The 23,939-nt window shown below is 30.5% G+C and overlaps 1 protein-coding gene across 1 annotated transcript; it reads left to right on the forward strand.

Moving 5' to 3' along the window:
- Positions 1 to 15,791: 15,791 nt before the first annotated feature.
- On the forward strand, positions 15,792 to 22,707 carry LOC142317960 (uncharacterized). Its single transcript, XM_075354492.1, has 4 exons — positions 15,792 to 15,920; positions 16,908 to 17,036; positions 20,252 to 20,615; positions 22,568 to 22,707. Exons 2-4 carry the CDS (start codon positions 16,959 to 16,961, stop codon positions 22,705 to 22,707), a joined length of 582 nt encoding a protein of 193 aa, XP_075210607.1. The 5' UTR covers positions 15,792 to 15,920; positions 16,908 to 16,958.
- Positions 22,708 to 23,939: the final 1,232 nt, after the last annotated feature.

The raw sequence follows: 23,939 nt of genomic DNA on the forward strand, positions 1-23,939 counted from the left end.
TGATCAATTGTCTCCGATAATTGGTGACACATCCCACACTCATCACTGATTTTCTATGAACTGCTTGTAATTGTTCATCGCAACGATCTTATCCTGGATGGCATGTAAAAACCTTCAGTTTCTCTAAATAGAAGTCCGTCCCTCAGCCAACGCGTTTATGCGACCTTATTAGCATTTTCGTGGGATTGGACAAATCTACCGTGGAGCGCCTTAGATTTCCATGCTTGGATCCATGTCTAATTGTAATGATACTATGTAGAAATTGTCAACATTCAGATTTAGAGGGGAGTAACCCTTGTCAGATACAACTACTGCTTTGTGTTATGATGATGTTTCAGATCTGGAGAGAAAATATCACTTCATTGAAGCAATGTGTCTGTTACAAAGTGATTTTAGGTCGAGGAGGCCTCTATCATTTTCTTTAAGAGATATTTAGACATTTGACTTCGGATTTAGGGTGATGCATTCTGTATTTTGTCGGCGATGCGCGTACAAAGATGTTCATGTTTCAAGATATCTGGGACCAATAAACATCTCCTAACAAGTATATGAGAACATTGTTATTATTATTAAATGCTGGCTTAATATTTTTTTTTTTTTAATAAATTACAATCGCTTCTAAGAATTTTATGAAAATGTCAGTACAATTTTTATTTTTACATTAAACCACTTAATTTTTCCGTGAATGAAAAATTATTTTTAAGTATGTTGTGCAATATTATACGTATGTATATATATTTTTTTTCCAAGATTATATCCAGAGGTCGTATGTATTAAAGTATACAATTGCATGTGTTGGCATCACTGATCAATTTGTGGGAAAACGTTGTTAGGAAGAGTTGTAGTATATGTTCTAATTTTATTATTGTGTATTTGTTGGTGTTCACTTTGTTTATCTGACTAAGTAAGTAATGTTATGCTATTCAAATATAAATCAATAGAATTTAAGTTTGAATTTTTTGTATTGATCAATTATTGGTGTGAACTTTAACCAGTCATGTAAATTGTTCTAATTTTAACCCACCTAGGGTCTAGTGGTTAACGCGTCTACAAAGGTTGGCCTTATATATATATATATATACACACACACACACACAATTTGAAATGTAGAACAAAGATGTGTGTAAACAAAGATTTACAAACCAATATTATCAATCTATTTCACTGACATATAATAAAAAGAACTTCAGTGAACCTGTGCTTATTGACATCTATATATTTAAACAAGCTTGCATTGTTTTTTGAATTCTGCTTAATCTGAATAATGTTAGTATTTTTCCCTATTTTTGGTAACCTTTATTATTGTGGGCATGTTGAAAAAAAATGTGTATTCTAAAATGGGGCATACAAATTAGAAAAAGTTTTTCGATAACAAGAGTGTGGGCTGGTGGTTTAGCTTGTAATGGAATTTATTATTACCTTTTTGTATAGTTTTTGGTGGGGATTCCTCCATTAAATCCAAAATGGCAGCTTCCAACTCGTGATGTTTTGTAGTAAACTTAATTAAACATTTTTATTAAATAAGTAAGTTATTTGTATATTTTTAGTCACAGGAACCAAGTGGTATAGTGAGTGTTCAAATCTTATAACTGGGCGATCTTTAGTTCTAGTTTTCATGATGTTTTTTTTTTTTAACTTATTATTTAAATAAAACACATGAAATAATGTTAGGTAAATATATTAATAAGAAATAGCAAGGTGATCAGGATGCAGAAAAAATATTTTTTTAAATTTAATTAAAAATTCATCTTCAGAGTAATTATTTAATAGTGCCATCACAAATAAATCAATATCAAATATAACCTCATTCAAGCCACTATAAAACATAAAGAACAGTCATTAAGGAATTATAAGAAAGCTGTCTATGAGAGGTGTTTGGAAGAGTCTATTTAGTAATGTTGTTAAGTGTTTGATTTAATTCAGTAATATTTTGAAAGGATTTTGTTTGTCAAAGGTAAGAAGGAAATACCTTTGTCGTTATTTCATTCTGTTTCATCTGTTGTTTTCATGATTGTTTCTGTAATTTGCTGCAGTAAAATTAACCCTTGCTACCTTGCTATTTAATTTCTGGCTGATTTTGCATATTTTGATTTAATTATTTTGTTTGGATTTTTCAGTTCAAGTTGCTAGATTTTGAATTGAATTGTTACCTTGGCTTCTTGGTAGTTTAATGATCTTTTAAAGTACTTTCTGGAATTTTAGGAATTGTCTTTGCTGTTGTGGCCTACTTTTCTATTTTTACCCTAAATCAAAGACTGTACAATTGCTATTTGGTATGTATGGTAAATTTTAAATTGTATTTATTTATTTAATTGATATAGACAGGCATGAAACCCGTGAATACAAGATCATATTAAAAAAAACCAACATAATTTCATAACAAAATTATCATTCATAAGTTAGAATAGCTCTTGATAAGGTTAAGGTGGTATTAAGTGTACTTTACATAGTATTGGTAGCATAGTAATATAGATAATTTATGTAAGTTGATTTGACCATAAAAATTTTGAAAATTATACCAAGCAATGTAGTTAATATGAAAGTTAAAAAACCAATAAATTAGGATAGTCAAAATAATTACTAAAAATTTTAGTAGCAAATATTAAATCTGTCCTGATCTGAAATCACTCAATTCTTGGTATTTTTAACAAATTAAAAATATGAATAAAGTTATGATTGGTAATGTGCATAGAATCACTGATTTTATATGCAGCACATGTAAGAAAGATTCTATGTGGTATTTCAGGTAATTTTAATTGCAAGTCAGCAAAAGGTCACCATACAACAGAGTTTATTAATTTTAATTTAGTACTTCATAAATGCATGACCTAAAATTTTAATTAAAATTTGTAGAGAATCTCTTAATAAAATTTATCATTTTTAGTGACTTACAGTATTACCAGTTTATTCATTGAAGGATAACTTGCTATCAAAACATACAGCTAAGTCTTTAATAGAAGATACCTTTTGTATTGCAGTATTATTTTATATTATTCAGCTGCACAATTATATCAACATTTTGAAACCTTCCAAATTGAATATGAAATTAATTTTTTTAAAGTTAGCAGAAATACTATTTTTGCTGACAGTACAAGTTAATTGGAAGTAATTGAATCTCAACTAGATTTGTAATCGGCTTAAACAATTTCATATATCATGTGCAAAAAATAAAAAAAATGCGAATAGCATATGAATAAACAGTAATTTATAAATACATTGAAAATTTGAGAACACAAACGCATGCCTTGTCTTAATCCCATATCTAACATAAATAGGCTTAGAAATAAAATTATCAATTTCAACATAAGGAATTCTGTTTGTACGAAATGGATGTATCCAAGACAACAATTTATTATAAAATCCACACGCAGCAAGTTTTTTAATAAGTAATTTGATATTACTACACCAGTGTCACAACGAAAATCAGTATAAAATGCATCAAGATATTAAAGAATGATTGAAGAGCTTAGTTAATACAAAAAATAAATTGTAGCAAAATTTTAATTATTCTTCAACGAAATTGTATGTTTTTGTAGCAATGTAAGTTTATTGTTTAGTGTGGTTAAGCAACAGCTGTGGTATCTGTTCTAATAATTCTCTTGGAAAAATGAACCTGCATATCATCATTTTCAAGGCTAATATCTACCACTTCTATCCACCATTGATAGTCATACACACAAGTAATAGAGTTCTCTAAGTGAATGTGGTGCAATACTTGACAGCAGATGATCTTCTTAGTCCTTGGAGTCTGAAGTAAAGTAACATCTTACAATGCCTTTTGACACAAAAACATATTTATGGTAGCTTCTAATACCTTAATTTTTAATTAAATTTGATGGAAGTGATACACCCAAAATGCTACAACCAGCATCCAATTGTTCAATTTTGTGATATGGGGCAATATATTGCTCTTAGTCTTTACATTCGTATAGTTCTTTGTTCTGCTGAGAAAAAATACTGTTGAAACAGTTAACACAAAGAGACTTTCCAGGTACTAAATTTAAATTTGGAAAAATGTGTTCTTTTAGAGCTTGCTCTAATGTTATTTGTCAAGTTTTTCTTAACTGGTTTTTTATGAGTTCTCAAAGGGTTGCAACAGAACTGTCAATGCAGGTGACTGAATGTTGACAAAAACATTTTCATGATATTTACAAACACTAGTGACATCTGAATTAACATGTAAAAAAATAAGTTATTGGTTTTCATCAGTAAATTCACAAATTTTAATGAGTGCTTTTGGCACTGTACCAGTACAATGTTTTGACACTCTTCATTCACATAAATTCCTATGGTACATCGTTCTTCCATTGTTTTACTTGAAAAATAATGTAAAAATTTAAATAATGTAAAAATTTGCTAATATAATAATGAAAACTTATTTATTTAATAAACACTTTCAAAAACAGAATGAAATTTGCGACACTTTGTAAAGACGTGAACAGGTCACTGACTAATGTCAGACACACCAGTCTGTAACTGCGAAGCTAAATGATGCAGCAAGCAGTTTAACAAAAAGCATACTATATTTGTAACTTTTGTCAGAAGTCATTTAATCTCAAAAGCAATTTAAAGCAGCATCTTAATATTCATACTAAAGACAAAAATTATATTTGTAACTTTTGTCAAAAGTCATTTAATCAGAAAGCCAATTTAAAAATACATCTTAATATTCATACATAAGAGAAGAATTATGTTTGTACCTTTAGTCAGAAGACTTTTAATCAAAATTCTGATTTAAAGTTACATTTAAATGTTCATACCATGGAGAAAAATTATGTTTGCAATTTCTGCCATTAGGTTTTTAATTATCCTTCTTATTTAAAGCAACATCTTAATATTCATACTAAAGACAAAAATTATATTTGTAAATTTTGTCAAGTCATTTAATTTTTAAAATATTTGTGAAGTTCACAAGTGAAACTTCTTGTACAAATCACACATTACATGTGTTTTTCTCAAATGCATTTTCACCAATAACGTTGATCTTGAATGAATCTAAAACCACATTCTGATTTTGTATTAAAGTTTACTCGCATATTAAAAACAAATAGGAGGATTCCTGAGCCTGTTGTCAGTATTGACCTCAAAAACTTTAATTTTAATTTTTTATCAACATGTAAAAAAATGACTGCTTCTTTCATATGTCAATTTCTTAAAAATGTTTTCTTATCTTATCTCCTGGTTGTGATTTATTTTCCTCTTTTTGTTACACACTAACGTGCTCATAAACTTGAATATGAACAGAAACTAACATTTTGAAATATATGTCTTAATTTGTTGTTAATATTCCTATTACATTCTCAAATATATTCTATTCACAATAGAAAAAGGTTTTGAAAAGTATAGGAGCTGCAAACTTAAACAATAGATGGCAGAGACTTGAGATGCCAGGTCTCTTACCATACTTTGAAATTTGATCTACTTCTGTACCACTTTAACTCTTTACTGCTATTATTACATTAATGCTATCGTCGGTTCACGGCTGACCAAAACATACAAAGGTGGCTTTTTTGTGGTTTTATATAAAATTTAATGAGATTTCCTGATTGTAGCATGTAAAACATCATATTACTTAATATACATTATTTCAAATATCTATCATTGCATTTAAGAAATAAAATATTCAACATAATGTTTAGAATATATATAAATTAATAAAACTAATTTGATCTAAATATGTGATATATGTATGAAAATTGCAAATGTGTTTTTTGATAAAAAGATTAACATTTTTAATGATTTTTTTTCTAATTACCGACTACTAATGAACATTTTTTACACGTATTATAAAATAAACTAATTAATTAAAAATTTAAATAATCGAAAAATCTTCTATGTATTATGAAATTTGAAAATGTCTGATTCTTGAATGAAATGTATTTGTAACAATAAATTGTGATATTTCAAACCTAATTGGAGACAAATATGTATTGAAAAATTTTAAATGAAGAAAAAAATTGCAAGATTTTATTCAAGATCTTCATTTTTGCAACCATTTCTTATGAAGTTATTTGTACTTGCATACATGGTCTCACACTCACTACAGACGTTGAGATGTTTGTTGTCATTGATTGATGGGCACATATGACATTGCCTGTGTTTTTTCTGTAGCAATTCAGGTTCGATTTTTCCTTTTTTAATTTTTAATACATTTCTAATAATAAAGTCAGCGATGTTGGAAGTCCAGATTCTTCAAGTCGACGTCTCATATGAGTTAAGGCAAGTGATTTTCTTAAATATGTGTCCATATTTTCTGGGCTTATTTTTCATGAACATTCGTAAGGTGCATAGATCCTGAAAACTGACAAGCATCTTGTCTACAATTAGATAATTGGACTGGCAATTGAGAGGAACATTTTAAATAATTTGAAAATATGAGCAGTTTTGTCACCATCTTGTATACTGGAGTGTACTTTAGTGCCGTTAAAATTAACAGAAATAAAAACCGCTGAAGGGACATGGTTTCCCTGAATATAACACTTCCAGTTCCATCACTTTCTGTAGATTCCTCACATCTTCTTTACTAGAATTAAATATACCAAATAAATACAGTAGTCCATTAAAGCTTTTAATTCAATATTATCAGTGTGATTAACAAAGGAAGTTGCAGAGGAGTAGTTTTAGTGATAATTTAATAATTTTATGTTCTAATATAATGTATAACACTTCATCAGTAAACAGTAATTCCCAATAATAAATTGAATTAATAGAGATTCAAGTTTTTAGCAGTTCCTTTTATTTGAGAAAGATGAGTCCTAATAACATTAGTTCAGTACTCCATTTATAACAATTTTTTTCATAAACAGACTTGTCTAATTTCCTCTTTAACAATTCATCGGATACACTCATCGCGTTTTTGTTTTTAATTTCACATACATTGTCAGGACTTTCTATGTCACATTCACTATCGTTATCATATTCACGGTCCTACAGATCATCAGTTCATTAAGATATCTTCAATTTCATTTTCATTCAAGCTTTTACTACATTCACAAGAGGTACTTATACTCAGTAAACTCATAATTTGTTAAAAATGTAAAAAATACAATGACGATGTTATTACCAAAAAAAAAAGTAACATTGCTACTATCATCGGTTTGATTGTGAACTCTCGTAAAAAATAAACTAATAAGTTTTCATTGTACATGGCACTATAGCTGGCCTTGAAACACCCTTGAATAGAGTGGACAATGAAATCAGGGAAGTAGCAACTGTCATTGCAACATAGCCAACAAAAATATACCTCTCGGGTTAAAAATGACCAGATGACAGCAATTAAGAGTTAAATGTGTATAAATTTGCAATTATTTTGAATTTATGCTTGTAAATTTACCAAAATATTTTTCAAAATATATAATATCAGAAAATGTAAAAAAAAATAATTTTTTTTTAACACCAAAAAAAATTAAAAATCTTTAAGATTAGATCATACTTTGTTGCTACTGGTATATTCCGATACATTCTTTTGAAGAAATTTTTTGATATATAATTTAAGAAATATATTTCAGCAATTACATTTAGCATTTCTATTTGAATCTTGCCCGATCTCTTGTAAAGGCAAAAAAATCTCTTCTTTACTATTTATTTTTTCCACACAGAATCTTGCCTTTCTAAACCACCCTGATATATATCCCAATTTGTTTATTGATGTGCCTCTTCTCTTTGTATTCTCTACAAGTTTTATAAGATTTTAAAGGTTACTAAAAGGAGAAACATTCCTCCGTTATTATTGACTCCACTGTAAATTTTGTCTCCTCTTTTGTGTCAAGGATGAATTGGGGCAGAGTGGCCATCCTGGTAGGATTTTTTTTGTCTTCCAAATATTTTTCACTTATATATATTTCACTTTCAAATTGTTACTTAAAAATAACTTGTTTCAAAATCTCAGTTAAGTTCATTAACGTACAAAATCAGAAAAGGGGGGTGCATTTTCAAAATATCACTATAACTTAATTATTAAGAAAAATATAGAATTCATTTAAAGTTGTTACTACTCTATCGATAAGGGCCTAAAACTTATATAACTAAAGTTTTTTGATATCCCAACCATTGGCCCAGGGTGTGTAAAAATGTAGTTTTGAAGATAAAAAGTTATACCCTCCCTAGGCACAGTCGGCAATCGACTGTCCCTAGGCACAATAGGCAATCGGTTTAAATTAGTTGTTAGTTCTCTAAACATTACCTAAAACTTCTGTTCTTCAAGAATTTTTGATATGACCTACCCTTACGACAAGGGATGACCAAAATGCTCCTGAAGTTGTAAAAAGATGGGGCATGTTATATGCTAAACATGTGAAACTTTTTTCACATGCAACTATTGTCATATTGAGTAAATTTGAAGTTTTTTCTTAACTTTAAAGTGGAAATTTTTTTTAACACTGATGAAATCTACCTCTGCCTTCCAGCGTGTCGAAGGGATTTTTTTTATTCAAATATTTATTTAATCGTTCAGATGTTTATTTAAACATTATAAATAGTCTGATATTTTACATTATTCAAGCATGTGAAACACCACTGTATATGTTAAACATGTGAAGTGTTTACATGTGCAGTATTCATTCAACCCAGATGTAAGGTTTTTCGAAAACAGTTTTTTTTTTCAGTTGGCTTAGGATTTTTTAAAAAGTATTCAGGTTGTTAGGTGGATTTCCCCCGATCAGCATATTACAAAATCTCTTTCTGGACATGGTGCTTCACAATATTGGTTAACAGGTTTGGTTATTAATTCAGCTTGTTTCTGGAGTGTAGTCCCATTGATGATGTGCACCATGTTTTAGAGTGTGCTCCAGGTACAAAGCTGAACATACTAAAGCAGTTAGAAAGCTTGCAGGAATCAATTTTGTTTTTGATCTGCAAGTAAATTGGAAGAACAAAAGGCAGTGGAACATAGTTGCTGGCTTCCTTAGATTCTTAGCTCTGCGGAGGATGGCTGAGGGTGTCTGATGCTATTATAGTATAGCAACCTGTGTAGCTAGGGGCCTGGCTGGGTGCTTACTTCACCAAGGTAGGTGTTTTGGCATGACGTCCCAATAAGCTCAGATATTTGCCTGTTGGGATGAGAATGGATCTTTGGATAAATGTGTGATGAAGCTGCAATATGGGAGGGTGTAGGGATTTACCCTGCTTCTGAAAGCAGACCAGAGCAGAGAAAAATAGGGTAAGTTTTCATTAGAAGTTTATTAAATTTGTGAATCTGTTTCTTGATTTTTGAGTAAACAAGAAGACTTTGAGTAAATTGAATTACAAGTCAGAATTATTGTTGCAATCAACGTTTTGTTTTATAACACAAAACGTAATTGGTGTGAGAGTAGTACTTTTGGTGTCTAAAGACTCAACCAAGTAATGATCTGAGTGCACATTCTAATTGAAGTTAGATAAGGGAAGAATTTTTGTGTGAAACCTTCAGTGTTAGAGGAAGGCACTTCTGCAAATCGGTTTATTTGATTGAGAGTTGTAAGTTATGGTAGGTGGATCATGGTTGGAAGAAGGCAATGGTAAGTTGTGTAAATACAATGATGGAAGTGTCTGCAGAGGCATTTGCATTGTTGGCTTCCTGACAGAGGCCAGACTGATGACTGTGAAGTGTTAGCTGTTTAAGAGGGTCTAAAAGATGACCTCTGGTGAAATGGTAAAACCCATAAGGACTAGGAACGGAGGGGGATATGTGGGGAGGGACTGGGATTATCACAAGGCGGAGGGGGTCTTCCCCTATGGGGGTCAGGATGTGGTAAAGAGCTTGAGCTGTACTGCAAACCACTTAAAAAAATAAATAAATGTCACAAATGACTGACAAAGTACACTGCACAACATTGAAATAAATATAGTAAACAGAGAACTAACACTTCTGTTAGCCATTAAGTTAAAATAAAATTAATTAAGTACATTTAATTTGGTTTAATAATTAATTTTATTTCATTTCTAATTTTTACATTTTTCATATGTAAAAAAAAAAACTTTGGTGTATAAATAATAGAAACACTTTTTTTGGAAATACAGTACTATGCTGTACATTTCTATAAATGTAAATAATATTCTACCAGGGCCAGGTCATCTGCAAAACCTACAGCCGTGACCCCTTCCGGATACCCGATTCTCAACACAACATCATATGCGACGTTCCATAGCAGAAGACCGAGAACCGAGCCCTGTGCGACACATCACCCTCCAACTCATGGGTAATTTGCATTACTTCAGAGTTGACGGCTACATACCTACGGGACAGGTACAGATTTATGATCCGCTGGAGTACGCACTTGCACCACGTCTACCCGCAACTCGGTCATCAATCTACCCACAAGAAGGCGCTCGAATAGCTTATCAAGTGTACTCCGTAGGCACAAAGGACGGTAGCCAGTGACATTAACTTCCTGATTCCTACCCTTTTCCAATAGCACCAACCAAGCAACTTTCCAAGCATCTGGCACAAAGTCATGTGTAAGCAGTAGTTAGCAGCATCTTGTAGCTTTTGCGGGACTACATTGACCAGGTCCTGCACTGCATCACTCGGTGCTTCTAGATGTACTAAATGGTAATGCTTTCTAGTCCAGTACTCTTCCTGTGCGTAACCCGCATGGCGGCAGCTGTTACTTCATCCCGGTTAACGAGAGGCACTGAACCTTCCAGAGCGATTTCCTGCCAAGGCACTCAACAGCCTTTGGGAATAGTTTTTCCAAACAATCCACCAGACTCATGGCAGAACGAGGAGGGAACGACCAAACTTCTTCATTACTATCTTGTAGCTACTCCCCCACATGTCACCATCAACCTCACAGAGCTGGTCAGCCCACATAGCTCTCTTAGCCCGATTAATATCTGCCCTACACAGACGCCTGGCTTCATTATTGTATATATATATATATATATATATATATATATATATACATATATATATGGGTGTAACATTTAGGATCAGACTTTTTAACTTTTCTCCAAAGTAATATCTTTTAACAAAAGTCAGATTGAGCCTTCATGGATTATGCTTGGAGGTATCCCAAACAAATAGGAGAAATTTGTCTGGTGAACTGAATCTAAAAAAACTTCATAGCTTCATTTATTATCAAATCACACCTCACTAGATCGCATTTAGAGTTGTAACTCGGAACCTAGTTTGACAGGTGACCCCTTGAGAGGCATCACTGAAAGATCTTTTTTAAGAAATACTCCACCTGCTGAACCAAGCAACACCAGAGTTTAGAAAAGGCGGCAGCATTTAGATATGGTGGGCTGGCACTTAGAATATAACATGCAACTGGAAGCATTGGAATGCCCTAACACTACACACACAAATAAGAAAAATACAAAGTCCAAAATCAAACCAAATCAAATCATCTACATTTCCACACACAAAGTAAACTTGCTGCAGCGGACTGGTAAACTAAAAATAATAACTGGCCGAATGGACCAATACAAAATTCTCATCATGGGTCTGCAGGAAATAAGAAACACTGACCAGGATGCCATTGAATCTCAAGGATATAGACTCTGCAAAGGTATACCTGGAAAGAGAGTGATGAAAAAGTGCCCCAGTTTGGAACAGGCTTTTTAGTCAGACTCAAAATAAGAAACTATACAATAATTCCAGTCACAATCTCCAAGAATCTCAACACTCACACCAAATGCATCTAATAAAATCTACACTATAATAAACAGCCATGCATCCACTAATAATAAAAATAATTCTCCAAAAGACTATAAAGAAACAGTAAGGTTCTTGAATCTACGCGACCTAACTATAAATAACATAACTGAAATCCATGTTAAACAATTAATTGGAAACTCAATGCCCAACTAGACAGAGAAAGAAGACCACGACAACATTGGAAAATGGCCCACTCAAATGAAAACAAACAAAAATGGAGAGAGATTCATAGATCTCTGCAGAAATGACAAGCTAATATTGAAATCCACATATTTCAAGAGGAAATCTCAAATAATCAAAATCTAAAAACACCTTGATTACACTATAGGAGAATGGTAACTAGACCGTCTTTATGGATAAACAGCACCACATGGAGATCTACAGTGTAAAAGTCATCAGAGGAGTAGACACTGGATCCAATCACTATGTAGTCAAAATAAAATTTGCTTCACAAAGAAAACAACAAAATCAAGTCTAAAACTAAAAGAAAAGAGGATCCTGCCCGACTGGTCAAGAATGAAAATCACCAAAAAGCAACCAAAAAAATAACAATCACAGATAAACTCGAAGATCCAGTCAACAACATTAAATTAATCGCAGAAGAATTAGCCCCAATAAAATCCCGTACAAAAACATCAATGTTGGAACGGCAAATGTGTCAAAACAGTGGAAAAAAATTGACTATTGCTATTAATCCCAAAAATTAGAAATATCCTTCCAAAATCTAGTAAAACAAGGAAAAGAAACCACCTGACCCCTAAGGAGAATAAAGAGACTACATCATTAAAAAAACACAAGTCAATAGAAGGAACTGGCTAACAGAAATAAAAACAATTTGGAAATCCTTGTTAAATATTTTAATGATCTCCTAAATTGCGAAGAACCAACAAAATTCATAAACTTTAACACCAACACTACCAGAAAACATCAACTCTCCCACAATAAATGTAGTCTACCAAGCACTGGGTGAGATGAAGAATTACAAAGCAGCAGGAGAAAATCAGACTTTTGGAAACATCTAAAAACGTGCAGGAAGATCAGCAAAAATTGTCCTTCATCAACAGTTTGTCAACATCTGGATCAAAGAAGAACTACCAGAACAGTGGACGATAGCCCTCATCCATTTCCTACACAAAAATGGGGGCAAAACAGACCCTAACAATTAACTGGGGAATCTCACTCCTAGACACAACATACAAAATTCTTACAAGAATCATCCACAACTCGAAAAAAAACCAGGAGAATACAAGGAAGGTTTCAGAGCCTGGAGGAGCTGCCCAGAACACATCTTGAGTTTCAAGCTAATAATGGATTACAAGAGGATGTGGTCGTAACGTTTGTAGATTTCAAGAAAGCTTATGACTGCATCCCTACTAAAAATTCTAAGACACCCTGAACTATTCATCATATTATAAACATGATAAAACTGACCCTTACAAACTGTGTCAAAGGTAAAATTGGGGTGAGCTCTCAGAACGTTTTGAGATCGAAACAGGACTGCGCCAAGGCAATGAGTTCTCACGACTACTGTTCAACTGTATTTTAGAAATGGTGATGAGGGAATGGCTCAAGCTCTCAAAAAGTTGTCTCGCAAAAGTTAAAATGGGTGGAAAAATTGAAACAAACCTTCCTAGTTTTGCTGACGAGTTGGCACTTGTAGCAAATGGCATTGATGAAACTAAATCACGGATATTAGTACTTCAAAACATTACAAATAAAATTGGACCCAAAATTTAGTAACCCAATTTAAATACCTTGGAGAAATAGTAACAAACAATCTAAACAAACATTCCTTTATCTGAATAAGAAGAAAAATCTAGCTGAAGCACAAAAATTAACCTGGTACACTTATAATAAAAATGCCTATCAATAAATACAAAAATAAGACACTTAAACACAGTTATAAAACCATAAACCACTTATGCAGCAAACACTCTTCCACGTGAACAAACAATGAAAGACAGACAGATTCCAGAAGAAGGAAAGAAAAAATTAGAAGAACTTGCATGGATAAAAAGTATCTGAAAGATGGGCAGTGGTGGGAGTGTGCCAAACAAAATCATGTACAAAGAGTTAGAACCCATTACTGATATGCATAAGAGGAGATTAGGATTCTTTCGACATAATCATGTGGATGCAGTATTCAAGACTTCGGAAACTGCTAATGCAGTACAATCTCGACTCGGAAAATACAAAGGCAGGATGTAGAAGATTGAGAGAAATAAGATAGGATCTGAAGGAAATTGGCATTACATCAGTAGACGCCACAGGTACGATAAAATTAAATGAGAAACTCATGAACAAAAACTCTTATAAGATAAAACCTCACAACACAAACATTTTCAACACTAGAAAGGACACATGGATTGAAATGTATGAAAAAGTAATGGGAGGACCACAAGGCCCAAACAGTCCCATCAAAGAGACATGCTGAACAGACTGACTAGAATGATCCTATGCGGTCATAAAAGATAATAATAATATATATATATTTAGCCCACCAGGCTGATCTAGTGTTTAACTCATCACAAAAAAGTTGTTTTAACAGCTGATTTTCAAAGTCGAAAGTTCTCAGGTTCAAATCCTAGTAAAATTCAGTTGCTTTTATAAGATTTAATTTAACAGTGAATACCTGTGTACTCTGGTGGTTGGGGTTTAATTAACCATATGTCTCAGGAATGGATGATCTGAGTCTCTACCAAACTAAACAAAGTGTAGTCTGATACATAACATTATCTCATTGAGGCATGGTGAAATTTGTTTACATGTTGTGATCTTCTATGTATACTTTTCTCATCTAACTGTGAAAACTATTAAATTATAGAAATAGTTCATAAATATTTATAAATTTATGCATTCAGAGTTCAAGATCACAGAATAATAACTTAGATTCATGTTTGCCTGTTCAAAGAGTTATTACTATATTTCAGTTTAATACTAGTTATAAATTTTTTTTTTTAATTGAATTTTAATGTTTTGAAATATGAAAATGTTTTCCTTCTTAGTGTGGAAATTTCTAAAACAAGGGGCAGGACAAATACCAACATCACATTCACAACAATAATGTCGTGATTCCTTTCTTATATGGTTTCCATAATAACAACACATCTTGTAGGTGCAATTTTTATTCTGTATCGGGAATATACGACAGGGGAATGTCATTCTCTGAGTATGAGAGGATCATCTCCTACAGAGAGCCTACAATTTTTGGGAGTGACTTTGATGAATTTCAACTTTTTGTTGAATAAGGGGCTTCTCTGAATTGAAGAAGAGTGTACTGGACTGTAAGGTTTAAAAAAAAATTATTAAAATTGTATCTCCAGCTTTTTAATGTTTTTAGTGAATGGAGTCATATATAATTTATAATTTTCTGTTTAAAAGACCAATAGTTGGTTGCTTTAAACTGTCTGCCCTAGGTTTGATTTTGTTTCATGTGAAGCAACTAAAGTATGTCTGGGCACAGTCATGGTAATGTTCTCTGATAGTTTTGATGTCCATTGTACATAAATTTCTGTGGTATAAATAATTGAGCTGCTTGTGTGTGGCTGATTATCACCTTTATTTCAGTGGTAATATCATGTTTATGTAACACTTGTGTATATTTGTTGCATGAAGAAAATATTGCAAAACCTCTTCTTCTCTTTCATTCTTGAGAATGACTAGTGCCATTTTTATTAGTGATGTGTCTAATGTCAGGTCTCGCATTAATCATTCACTTGACAATATTTTATATATATACACTATAATTAAGTTCTTAAATATTCATGTAAAAAAAAGTTACACACAAATAAATATAAATAAAAATCTCAATATATGAAATGTTTTACTGTTTTCAGCGACTTTGTTGTTTTTATTATAAATACTTCAATTTTAACTTAGAGTGTTTTTATTTTTGAAGATAATGGATGTACCTGTAAAGAATATCTACGTGTATGAAGCATTCCCCTCTAACAGTATCAAACTAGAAACTGAAGATGATACCACAAAGGAAACTTTATTGTTGATTTTACCACATCGCCCTATTGAAGATGATATTACACCTGTTTGTGTAAGTATAATTTGATTTATTTTTTGCTTTTTTTGTGTCATATGGAAAGATCATCATGCCATTGAACTATAACATTAAATTATTGATTTTGTGTTTCAGGAAAGTGAATCTTTGCAAGTGAAAGAGGAGCCTATCAATAATGGGTGTGATAATTTTGATGAAGTGACAGATCCTCTTGTGAGTGAAGGGACCAACCTAATTAAATTAGAAGATCATAAAATCAAAAATGAAGCAGTAAGTTAGTTTTACTCGCCCTTTCAGAGTGAATTTTGTAGAGTAGTTATGTGAGTGAAACTTTATGTAAGCACTTAATGTTGATGTTTTAATTTGACTTCAATGCATTTTTTTACCATGTTTTGGTTTATTCTTTAGTAATACATGAACTTTCAGGTATGAGGATCATTACAGTTCTGATGTTTAACTAGACTGATTTTTATTTACTGCCACATTGGCCAAAAAGATACTGTTCTTTTACCACAATAATGTGCTGGTACACATAACTCTGATAGTAGTTGCAAAACTCAATGATAATTTACACTTTGACAAAGTCATCTGGAAGCATGTGCTGTATTCACCTGACTTGGCTTCAATTAATTACTTCCTCCTCCCAAATCTGAAGAAATGGCTCATTGGACAAAGATTTATTTCTAATGATGCAAAGGTGAGAGAACTGCTCATTTCGCCGAGTTGGACAAATCACATCATACTGATAATATAAAAAAATTTGGAAAATCTGAGTAAATGAATAAAATTTCAAGAGAATTAAGTTGAAAGTTTAAAAAAATTCTTCAAAACCTTCCTGAACAACAAGTCAATATTTGTTTGACTTATAAAATTAATTTTCTCAGAATTAAATTTGTGATTACTGTGTTTGCTATTTTGTTATTTTTTACAACGTACACATTGAGAAAATAAAGTGTATAATATATATATATAAATAACCATTGTAATATTCTTTAAATACTAAATTCATATAAAAATAAAATTAAAATAATTTTCTTCTTTTTTGGCCTAATTTTGTCATAAAACTTGGATTTTTCTAAAAATTTTAGCAAGACAAATTTTAATGGTATTTACTGCCAAAAATATTTATTTTTATGATATGTGATTTGTATATAAGTGGTATTATTACTAAGTTCCAGTCAGAATAAAATTAAAAAAAACATTTATTGGAAATTAATTAGTTTGTAATTTGTTTTCTTTATCTTTTTTTTTTTAAAGGAATCTGAGATCTTATTGAATGATGATGTTTCACCACAGGTTAATCCTAATATGAAAAGCAATGAACTTCGAATAAAAGATTTTCACACAGTGAAGACAAAAGATGGGATGGTATTTTATCCATGTCGTGTAAGTATTAGCTATTGGTTATTGTAACAAACATGATTTGTCTCTTCTTAATTTCATTACTATGTATATATTTCAATGTGTTCGTTTTTAACAAAATGTTTGTAATTGTATTTAGTTCATTTTAATTAATATCGATTTATTGAGATGATTGTGAATGATAAATGGTCAATGTGTGAGAGCAAAGTGTGTTTTTGTAATTCATTGATGACCGAAGTATGTGAACTGTAACCTGTTGATAGAGTAGAACATTTTGTAAGCTTTGGGTGATATGTTGTTAATTGTATTCAGTGTTCATGTTTCAATATTTATCAGATAGGCAGTTTAAATTGGACCTGGTACAGACTAAACATGGTTGTGACATAAAATCTGTAAATGAAAAGAAAATAATATAAAATCTAATTTTGTGATTACATTAGGAAGACAGACTTAACATATCTACCATATTTTGACAAAAGATGTCCGAAGTGATCACCCTGCACAGCTGATGCATCAATGCTAAAGTAATATTATTGACAGTCACCTGATGCAAACTGTTGTCAATGACTTCAGTTTTTTATTGTGAACATTTGCCTTCAGTTATTGATAGTGTAGGACTTACAACTAGACAAATCATCTAGTCAGAATTGCACTAGACAAATCGTGTTGACAAGGAAACCACTGTTCCTGAAAATTATTGCACTGAAGCATGAATAGTTTACAACAGACAATAATAGATTAGAGCAGTAATATACACCTCCAATAATAGTGGTAATAGGAGCAGTGTAAAAGGTAACCCTCAAATACCTGTAGTTAAGCTCTCTCAGTTTGGTTTTTAAGATTCTTGCCCTGTGTGGAAATATATATATATATATTAGTGTTTCTTGCATGCGCACCACATCATCAGATTTATTTACAGGTTTTTTTAAATGTTTTTAATATATTGTTAAAAGAGGACGCGAATTTAGAAGAATTTAAAAAATATATATTTTTATTTTATTTGTTATAAAATTATACATTATAAATCATGTTTTTCAGTTTGATCATATGTATATATATGTAGTATTTTTATAATAAAAAAATCAACTTCAACAACCCCAGTACAGAATTATAAAGTAAATGAAATGACACTTACCTTGTTTTTTATTCCAAAAGCACCTTTGCAGGATCCTTCACCATCAGCTGTATATAATATATTTATATAAAATTACATATCAAACATAATAACAAATTAGAATATTGTAAATAGTTAATTTTAATATTAAAATGTCAAGAAATTTAATTTAAATAATACTAGGTAAAGTTAGGACATTTTTCAGATATTTAAACATATAAATACAAAAGATTCCTACTTGATCAACTTTCAGACAGAATATGATGATGACACTTAAAAAAGCAGCAACAGATGGCAGCACATTTATAGATAAAAAAAAGAAATGATTATAATTTTTATAAATAGCGTGATTTAAATCCACTCAGTAATGTAAATTGGCTTTCCAGGTTACATAGCGTAAATTTATTCTATTTTTTAAATTTAATTTGTTATTTATAGTAGAAGTAGTTATTTTATTTAACTGACTTCATATGTTTTTTATATATGATTGTAGTTTTTTTTTTTTATTGTGTTTGATATGTAATTTTATTTAATTGTATTATAAAAAACTGATATGCAGGATCCCGCAAAAGTGCTTAGAATAAAAAATAAAATGTTATTTCATTTACTTTGTAATTCTTTACTTGGGTTGTTGAAGTTGGTTTTTTATTATAAAAATACCATATATTGGTACAGAAGAATATCATATTTTACTATAATCTTAAGAGTGTCTAGTCTAAAAGTACAGCTTAATATTAAGAGAACCTGTTAACATAACTTGGTAACGTTTTTTTAAATAAACATCAACTCTCGCCATGTTTTAATGTAAATTTGTCTACTTCAGTGTATGCACCTTTTGTAGCTCTTCAGATGCCTAGACAATAATCTAACTCCTGCCAGGTGTTTAAGAGCATCAGCTTCATTATTAGACCTACACCTTCAAATTTTTTGTTTTAAATCGTCCAAATCTCAAACTTTCTTTGTTACAACTTTTAATGAAATTTCAAGCAAAAAAGTTAGAGAAGTGATATTTGAAAGATATAGCTGGCCATGCAATTGGTAATTCATTTGATCCTACATCTGGGGAAGTGTTGTTCAGGAACATGGTAACATCTCAATATAAGTGTGGTGGAACAACATCTTGTTGGAAACTGAATCCGGCAGGAATCTGAGGAACAGGAAAATTCTCAAACAGGTCGAGGTAAATGTGCCCTGTCACAGTGGGCTCCATGAAAAAATCAGTCTGATTACACCATTTTTGTTTCATCATAAATAGACATTGACTTGGGTGGTTCCCTTTCATTTTTGATTACTGCATGGGGTTTTAAGTACATTAAATTTGATAGTGTGTCTTTAACTATCCTGCACATATGAAAAAGTTATCTCACCACTAAATAAGATATCTAACTATAAATAATTGTTGTAACTTGTATTCTTGCAAACTGAGTGCTTATGGTAATGTTGTGAACAGTGGAAAGAGATATTTACAATCCATAACTAGGTTGCCAAAAGAAGTTAATGGGATCGGCAGTGATTGCGTCACTTACTTGATCCACCTTTGATGATTTCTGTCTCTTAAAGTCATTACCTTGGAGGACGTTAAACTTGGACGTAAAAGAATTGATATTGCATTCAGTTTGTACAAGCTGTTAAACATGTGTACATGATTAAAACTCCATTAACAAAAGCATGCACTGAATGGTTTTTGTGGGATCCACATCTTGATGGACTACAATCGCATTGGAGTCAGCTTGTCTGCACATCATATGCATATTCTACTGACTATTGAAAGTACACTGAGCAATTCTTGGAGATTTATGCTATCATTTGAGTCTACTAAGAAGTTAGGACTGATTTCCTAAATATAGGCCATTTGTTTTGGATACCTTTAGCCCAAACAATCTGTAAAGTTTCAGCTATGTGTATAGATATGCAATAGGATAAGTAAAGTTTGTTATTACATTAAACTTTACTTGTGAATCAATAAATAATATTCCAAACGATGTTTATTTTGAATATATGTTTAAAATATTCAGTTTTTTATCCATATTTTGCGGCTTTTTACAAAATAGAATAATGTTATTGTAATGGAAATAATTTTACATTAATTCATAATTACTTTTTAATTGTTGTTTTAATTTTACAGGTTATTATTGATAAATTAACCATCAAAGGAAGTAATTTCATCAAAGGAAGTAACTGTAATTTTAATTTAAAGCAACATCTTAATATTCATACAAAAGAGAAGAATTATATTTGTAACTTTTGTCAAAAGTCATTTAATCACAAAACCAGTTTAAAAATACATCTTAATATTCATACAAAAGAGAAGAATTATATTTGTAACATTTGTCAAAAGTCATTTAATCGAAAAACCAGTTTAAAGCGACATCTTAATATTCATACAAAAGAGATGAATTATATTTGTAACTTTTGTCAAAAGTCATTTAATCACAAAACCAGTTTAAAAATACATCTTAATATTCATACAAAAGAGAAGAATTATATTTGTAACTTTTGTCAAAAGTCATTTAATCGAAAAACCAGTTTAAAGCGACATCTTAATATTCATACAAAAGAGATGAATTATATTTGTAACTTTTGTCAAAAGTCATTTAATCACAAAACCAGTTTAAAAATACATCTTAATATTCATACAAAAGAGAAGAATTATATTTGTAACTTTTGTCAAAAGTCATTTACTCTCAAAAGCAATTTAAAAATACATCTTAATATTCATACAGAAGAGAAGAATTATATTTGTAACTTTTGTCAAAAGTCATTTAATCACAAAACCAGTTTAAAAATACATCTTAATATTCATACAAAAGAGAAGAATTATATTTGTAACTTTTGTCAAAAGTCATTTAATCACAAAACCAGTTTAAAATTACATCTTAATATTCATACAAAAGAGAAGAATTATATTTGTAACTTTTGTCAAAAGTCATTTCATTCCAAAAGCAATTTACAAAGACATCTTAATATTCATACAAAAGAGAAGAATTATATTTGTAACTTTTGTCAAAAGTCATTTAATCACAAAGGCAGTTTAAAAATACATCTTAATATTCATACAAAAGAGAAGAATTATATTTGTAACTTTTGTCAAAAGTCATTTAATCACAAAACCAGTTTAAAGCGACATCTTAATATTCATACAAAAGAGAAGAATTATATTTGTAACTTTTGTCAAAAGTCATTTAATCAAAAAACCAGTTTAAAGCGACATCTTAATATTCATAACTAATTTCAACTATTTCTTATGATGTTATTTGTACTTGCATACATGGTCTCACACTCACTACAGACGTTGAGATGTTTGTTGTCATTGATTGATGGGTACATATGACATCGCCTGTGTTTTTTCTGTAGCAATTCAGGTTCAATTATTCCTCTTTTAATTTTTAATACATTTCTAATATTAAAGTCAGCGATGTTGGAAGTCTGGATTCTTCAAGTCGTCTCATATTAGTTAAGGCAAGTGATTTTCTTAAATATATGTCCATATTTTCAGGGCTTATTTTTCATGAACATTCGAAAGGTGCATAGATCCTGAAAACTGTCAAGCATCTTGTCTACAATTAGATACTTGGATGCAGAATAATTGGACTGGCAATTGAGAGGAACATTTTAAATAATTCGAAAATATGAGCAGTTTTGTCACCATCTCATGTACTGGAGTGTACTGTAGTGTCGTTAAAACTAACAGAAATAAAAACCGCTGAAGGGAAATGGTTTCCCTGATTATAACACTTCCAGTTCCATCACTTTCCGTAGATTCCTCACATCTTCTTTACTAGAATTAAATATACCAAATAAATACAGTAGTCCATTAAAGCTTTTAATTCATAATTATCGTGATTAACAAAGGAAGTTGCGAAGCAGTAGTTTTAGTGATAATTTAATAATTTTATGTTTAATATAATGTATAACATTTCATCAGTAAACAGTAATTCCCAATAATAAATTGAATTAATAGAGATTCAAGTTTTTAGCAGTTAATTTTATTTGAGAAAGATGAGACCTTATAACCTAAGTTCTTGAACTAATAAGTTCAGTACCCAATTTATAACAATTTTTTTCATAAACAGACTTTTGTCTAATTTCCTCTTCAACAATTCATCTGATACACTCATCGCGTTTTTGTTTTTAATTTCACATACATTGTCAGGACTTTCTATGTCACATTCACACTATCGCTATCATATTCACTAAATATAGATTCACTGTCCTACAGATCATCAGTTCGTTAAGATATCTTCAATTTCATTTTCATTCAAGCTTTTACTACATTCACAAGAGGTACTTATACTCAGTAAACTCATAATTTGTTAAAAATGTAAAAAATACAATGACGATTTTATTACCAAAAAAAAGTAACATTGCTACTATCATCGGATTGATTGTGAACTCTCGTAAAAAATAAACTAATAAGTTTTCATTGTACATGGCACTATAGCTGACCTTGAAACACCCTTGAATACAGTGGACAATGAAAATCTGGGAAGTAGCAACTGTCATGTCAACATAGCCAACAAAAATATACCTCTCAGGTCAAAAATGACCAGACGACAACAGTTAAGAGTTAAATTTGTATAACTTTGCAATTATTTTGAATTTATGCTTGTAAATTTACCAAAATATTTTTCAAAATATATACTATCAGAAAATGTAAAAAATTACATTTTTTTTAACACCTAAAAAAATTAAGAATCTTTAAGTTTAGATCATACTTTGTTGCTACTGGTATATTCCAATTAATTTCTTTAAGAAATATTTTGTTATATATTTTAAGAAATATATTTCAGCAGTTACATTTACCATTTCTATTTGAATCTTGCCCGATCTTTTGTAAAGGCAAAAAAATCTCCTCTTTACTATTTATTTTTTCCACACAGAATCTTCCCTTTCTAAACCACCCTGATATATTTCCCAATTTGTTTATTGATGTGCTCTTCTCTTCTTTATATTCTCTACAAGTTTTATAACATTTTAAAGGTTACTGAAAGGAGAGACATTCCACTGTAAATTTTGTCTCCTCTTTTGTGTCAAAGATGAATTGGGGCAGAGTGGCCATTCTGGCAGGATTTTTTTTGTCTTCCAAATATTTTCTGTAATAGATCATTGATTAATTAGCTAATAATCATAATTTAAAAAATTACGCAGTTATTGGGTCCTCGCCCGGATGCTTTATTAATTTTTAGAGATCTGTTTATTCTTTATTTCTTGTTTATTCAGGGGACTTGAGTTTTCTAGTTTAGTTACTGGTTACAAATAGTTGAGCTTTTTTCTGGATTTTTTAGCAGATTTAACAGTTTTTCAAAATTATTGACTAAAATTTTACTATCGCAAAATAATATTTTTTATTAAATTTTATATGTATTCAATTTTTTATAAAATAAATTTCTTTATGAAATAGAGTATTTTATTGTAATAAAAAAATTGGTTTATTATATTTCAGTTTTAGAAATGTTTATAATATATAAATTGCGATTATTATGTGATGTTAATAAATAATATTTTGTTCATAAATTAAAAGATTTCAGAATTATATAGTCTGACTTTACAATATGTATGTGAAATGAAAACTTAATCTTCCACTTAAATATTTAAATGGATTAAACTATATTTATATACTCTTATTATTTAAAAATTATGTTTTTGAATATTTTCATATGTACATTCAAAATTATTTATTTTTTAATCAAATAAAGTTCTACAAAAAACTGATAGCTCTTTTATTTAAAATGTACACGATTCCTTTTCGTAAGAACAGTTGGTTGTATTATATTATGACCAGATGCATTTATCCTGTACCAGTTAGATAATTT

The sequence above is a fragment of the Lycorma delicatula genome, chromosome 1 (genome assembly GCF_047948215.1).
Source record: "Lycorma delicatula isolate Av1 chromosome 1, ASM4794821v1, whole genome shotgun sequence".
In the NCBI taxonomy this organism is placed as follows: Eukaryota; Metazoa; Arthropoda; class Insecta; order Hemiptera; family Fulgoridae; genus Lycorma; species Lycorma delicatula.